Genomic DNA, 4,356 nt, shown 5'->3' on the forward strand with positions numbered 1-4,356 from the left:
ATCCTACTACTGCCTGGTAGGATTGGCTGTTGATGAGTGGTTGAATGACAGATGGAGTGTGTAAGGGAGTGAGAAACAGAGAGTGTGAAGGAAGGACAGAGACAGGAAGAAAGACAGAAAGCCAAAGAGGTCTAGAGTGTTCCAGAAAGTGAGAGAGGGAAGGGGGAGAACAAGGCAATACTGAGTACTCAGTGGGTACATCTACCCCTCATGTCCAGCCCGGGGCTGTAAATGAAGGACAGGCAGTTGGTTCAGATGTCTCACAAACACCTGGACATACACATGGAGAGTCTTGTGTAGTCAGCTTCAATCCAGCCATGGGGCACCTGCCCCAGCTACCTGGAGATGGAGGCATAGTTGGCATGGGAGCCGGCATTGAGCTGCTGCCGTGGCTCTGGTGAAGAGTCCAGAATGTCCACCTGGTCCTCCTCATCCTCACTGGCAGGGCATGGCGTGGGGATCAGGATGAGCTGTGTGAGGCCGTGGAGGTCGGACAAGTGACGGAAAGTCTGCAGCACTAGCACCATGGCAACCAGTCCCAGGAAGAGGTAGACTGCCGAGAGGGCAGAGGGGTGATGGTGAGACATGGCCTTCCAGGATAGAACGGTGTCCCCTCAGCATCCTCCTGGGCCAGGCCACGACCCCCTCAGACCCTGGCAGGCAAGACTAGCCAACCAGCCCAGACTCACCTGTGACCAGTACCTTGTAGAGGGCCTGGTAGGGCTGGCCGGGGGTCTCTCCAGGCACGTAGTCCCCCAGGCCGATGGTGGACAGGGAGATGAAACAGAAGTATAGGGCATCCAGGAAGCTCCAGGCCTCTTCAAGGTGGATGAAGACTGCGGCCGGCACCAGGAAGCAGACGGTCACCACAAGCACCAGCAGGACCAGCAAGTGCCAACGGGCTGCCTGCCGAGGGTCCCAGCCCCTCCGCAGGGTCAGCCAGGACAGGGGTTTGTGGGTCAGAAGCAGTGACAGGCGCTGGACTGAGGCGGTCAGCAGCAGCATGGTGGCTGGGACGCCCAGGAGTGCAAAGGCAACGGCAAAAGCCTTCCCTGCGTCGGTCAGCGGCGTCGTATACCCATAGCCTGTAGGAGCGACGGGAAATCCTTCTGCCCACTGGGTACCTCCACTCAGGGGTCTGTGGATACCCCAAACCCAGGTCCACTTTCACACCCAAACCTGCCCCTTCCGTGGTCCCTCCTATTTCTGGTGATGACACCTCCATCTTTCCAACTGCTCAGGCCCAGAGCCTTGAGTTCACCTTTGACTCCCTGCTGACTCACAGTCCATCTGGCAGTGAATCCTGCTGTCTCAGCCTACAAATCGATCCAGTGCCCACCCACCTATGGCACCCACTCCCCATGGCACGCACCAGAGTCTGCCACAGCAGAATGGGACTGGGTCTCCTCCCTGCTCCCACCTTGTCCTTTGTCTGATTCCACAGACAGCCAGTAGGACTCCGTGATCACCTCAGCCACAATTTTCCAATGGCCTCAGCTCGTTCAGAGGGAAATATAAAGCCCTCCCTATGACCCATGAGGACTCACAGACCTGACCCCATCACCTCTAAACTTCCCTCTCCCCCTCACAGTCCTGGCTGAGAATCAAACAAGACCTCAGGCTGTGGAACATTCTTCCCCCAGGTATTGGTAGGACTCCCAGCCTTCCTCCCCTGTTTCAGGTGCTTTGCTCAACCATCTGTCACCTTCTGTAATGCACTGCATTACCTGAGGTGGCTCTTGTAGCCATAGTCTTTGCTTGTTGTTGTTAAGTGCCCAGCAACTCATAGGGACCCAGTATAGGTAGGTTTGAACTGATGACGTTTTGGTTCAAACCGACTTTGTGATCCAGTGGTTATCCTACAGCACCACACCAGGGGTTGTTGTTGTTAAGTACCGTGGAGTCGGTTTTGGTTCCGACTCCAGGAGTATCACCTATGAAACGACTAAGTGGGATTATGCAAATGAGGTATCTGGGTCTACCAAGGTGATTGGATAGCTTGCTGATAATGTAAATAAGGTTCATGGCACCCATGTGAGTTGGAAACCATACAAATCAGCAGAAGTAAAAGCACTAGATGAAACAGTGCTCCCTGGACAGAGAAGGCTGAGTGCCTTCAGGCAGGAGGCTTGCTGGCTGAGGGGGTGCCTTCCCGGCCATTTGTCTGGGGAGCTATAGCTGAGCGCCTTCCGGCTGAGGCCTATTAGCGGAATGCAGTGCCTTTGGGCTGTTTATCAGCAGAGCTAACAGAGCTTTGTAAGGAGCTCTGGTAGCGTAGTGGTTACGAATCGGGCTGTGAACCTTAAGGTCCGCGGTTCGAAACTACCAGCCGCTCTGCGGGAGAAAGATGAGGTTTTCTACTCTCGTAAAGATTTACACCCTCGGAAACCCTGTACAGGGTCGCTATGGGTCGGAACCGACTCGATGGCACTTAACAACAACAACAACAACAGAGCTTTGTAGCACTTGCCTGAGCAGGGCAGAAGACAAGGGGTCACATGGCTGAGAGGACCAGAGAGGCATGCCAGCGGGCACCACTGAGAAGAAGCTGTTCTAACCAACAGATATCCTGAGCATATCTGATCCTGAATCATAACCCATTAAAGCCTATAATCATAGGTATGCTCTGTGAGTTCTGTGTGGCCACTGCAATAAATGATGGGGCCCAGCTAGAAGTAATGCTGTGGGAGGAATGGGCGTGTCAGAGTTGGTAAAGAAGGTTGTAGGGTGGAGGCATGTCTCACCTTTGCCTCTGAAGATTCGGCCTGGGGCTGATGTTGAATTTGATTCTCCTTCCCCCTTGTGAAGTCAGAGGCGGGTCAGATGCAGCCAAATGCCATTTTTAAACCCTCCAAGACCTGGTGTTCATCACACGTCTGTCAGTTTGTTGTACTGTGGTGGCTTGTGAGTTGCTGTGATTCTGGAAGCTATGCCATTGGTATTTTAAGTACCAGAAGAGTTACCCATGGTGGACAGGTTTCAGATGAGCTTCCAGAGGAAGACAGACTAGGAAGAAGTGACAAACTACTTCTGAATATTTAGTCATTGAAAACCTTATGAATAGCAGAGAGACACTATCAGGTACTGTGCCGGAAGGCACTCAAAATGCGACTGGGGAGGAGCTGCCTCCTCAAAGTAGAGTTGACCCTGATGATGCGAATGGAGTAAAGCCCCTGGGAGTAAAGCCCACGGGACCTTCATTTGCTGATGGGACACAACTCAAAATGAAGAGAAACAGATGTGAATATCCATTAATAATCAGAACACAGAATGTATGAAGTATGAAGAAAAATTGGAAGTTGTCAAAAATAAAATGGAACGCATATACATCGATATCTTAGGCATTAGTGAGCTGAAATGGACTGATATTGGCCATTTTGAATCTGACAACCACATGGTTTACTATGCCGGGAATGACAAATTGAAGAGGAATGGTGTTGCACTCACTGTCAAAAAGAACATATCCAGATCAGTCATGAGGTACAATGCAGTCTGTGATAGGATAATATCCATGCACCTACAGGGAAGCCCAGTTAATACCACTATTTTTCAAATTTACGCACCAACCACTAAAGCCAGTGAGGATGAAATAGAATAATTCTACCAATTTTTTCAATGTAAAATTGATCAAACATACAATCAAGATGTATTGATCATTACTGGTGATTGGAATGCAAAGGTTGGGAACAAAGAGGAAGGATCAGTAGTTGGAAAATATGGCCTTGGTGATAGAAATGATGCTGGAGGTCACATGATAGAATTCTGCATAATTAATGATGTGTTCATTTCAAATACCTTCTTTAGACAGCATAAGATATGAGTATACACATAGACCTCACCAGATGGAATACACAGAAATCAAATTGACTACATCTGTGGAAAGACACAATGGAAAAGCTCAATGTTATCTGTCAAAACAAGGCCAGGGGCAGACTGTGGAACAGACCATCAATTGTTCATATGCAAATTCAAACTGAAGCTGAAAAAAATGAAAACAAGTCCAAGAGAACCAAAATATGACCTTGAATAGATCCCACCTGAATTTAGAGATCATCTGAAGAATAGATTTGCTATATTAAACACTGAAGACGGAAGACCAGAAGAATTGTGGGATGACATCAAGAACATCATACAGGCAGAAAGCAAAAAGTCATTAAGAAGATAAGAAAGAAGGAAAAAATCAAAATGGATGTCAGAAGAGACACTGAAATTTGCTTTCCAGCATAGAGATGCTAAAGCAAATGGAAGAAATGAGGAGGTACAAGAGCTGAACAGAAAATTTCAAAGGTCAGCTCGAGAAGACAAAGTCAAGTATTACAACAAAATGTGCAAAGATCTGGAGTCAGAAAACCAAAA

At 48.8% G+C, this 4,356-nt stretch overlaps 1 protein-coding gene across 1 annotated transcript; it reads right to left on the minus strand.

Moving 5' to 3' along the window:
• Nucleotides 1-335: 335 nt before the first annotated feature.
• KCNK6 (potassium channel, subfamily K, member 6) lies at nucleotides 336-1,363 on the minus strand. The gene is made up of 3 exons (XM_006871547.1): nucleotides 1,344-1,363; nucleotides 690-1,138; nucleotides 336-553 (listed from the first exon to the last, which is right to left on the minus strand). The coding sequence occupies exons 1-3, from the start codon at nucleotides 1,361-1,363 to the stop codon at nucleotides 336-338; spliced, it is 687 nt and encodes a 228-aa protein (XP_006871609.1).
• Nucleotides 1,364-4,356: the final 2,993 nt, after the last annotated feature.

This window comes from Chrysochloris asiatica, unplaced genomic scaffold (genome assembly GCF_000296735.1).
Source record: "Chrysochloris asiatica unplaced genomic scaffold, ChrAsi1.0 scaffold00168, whole genome shotgun sequence".
Lineage (NCBI taxonomy): Eukaryota > Metazoa > Chordata > Mammalia > Afrosoricida > Chrysochloridae > Chrysochloris > Chrysochloris asiatica.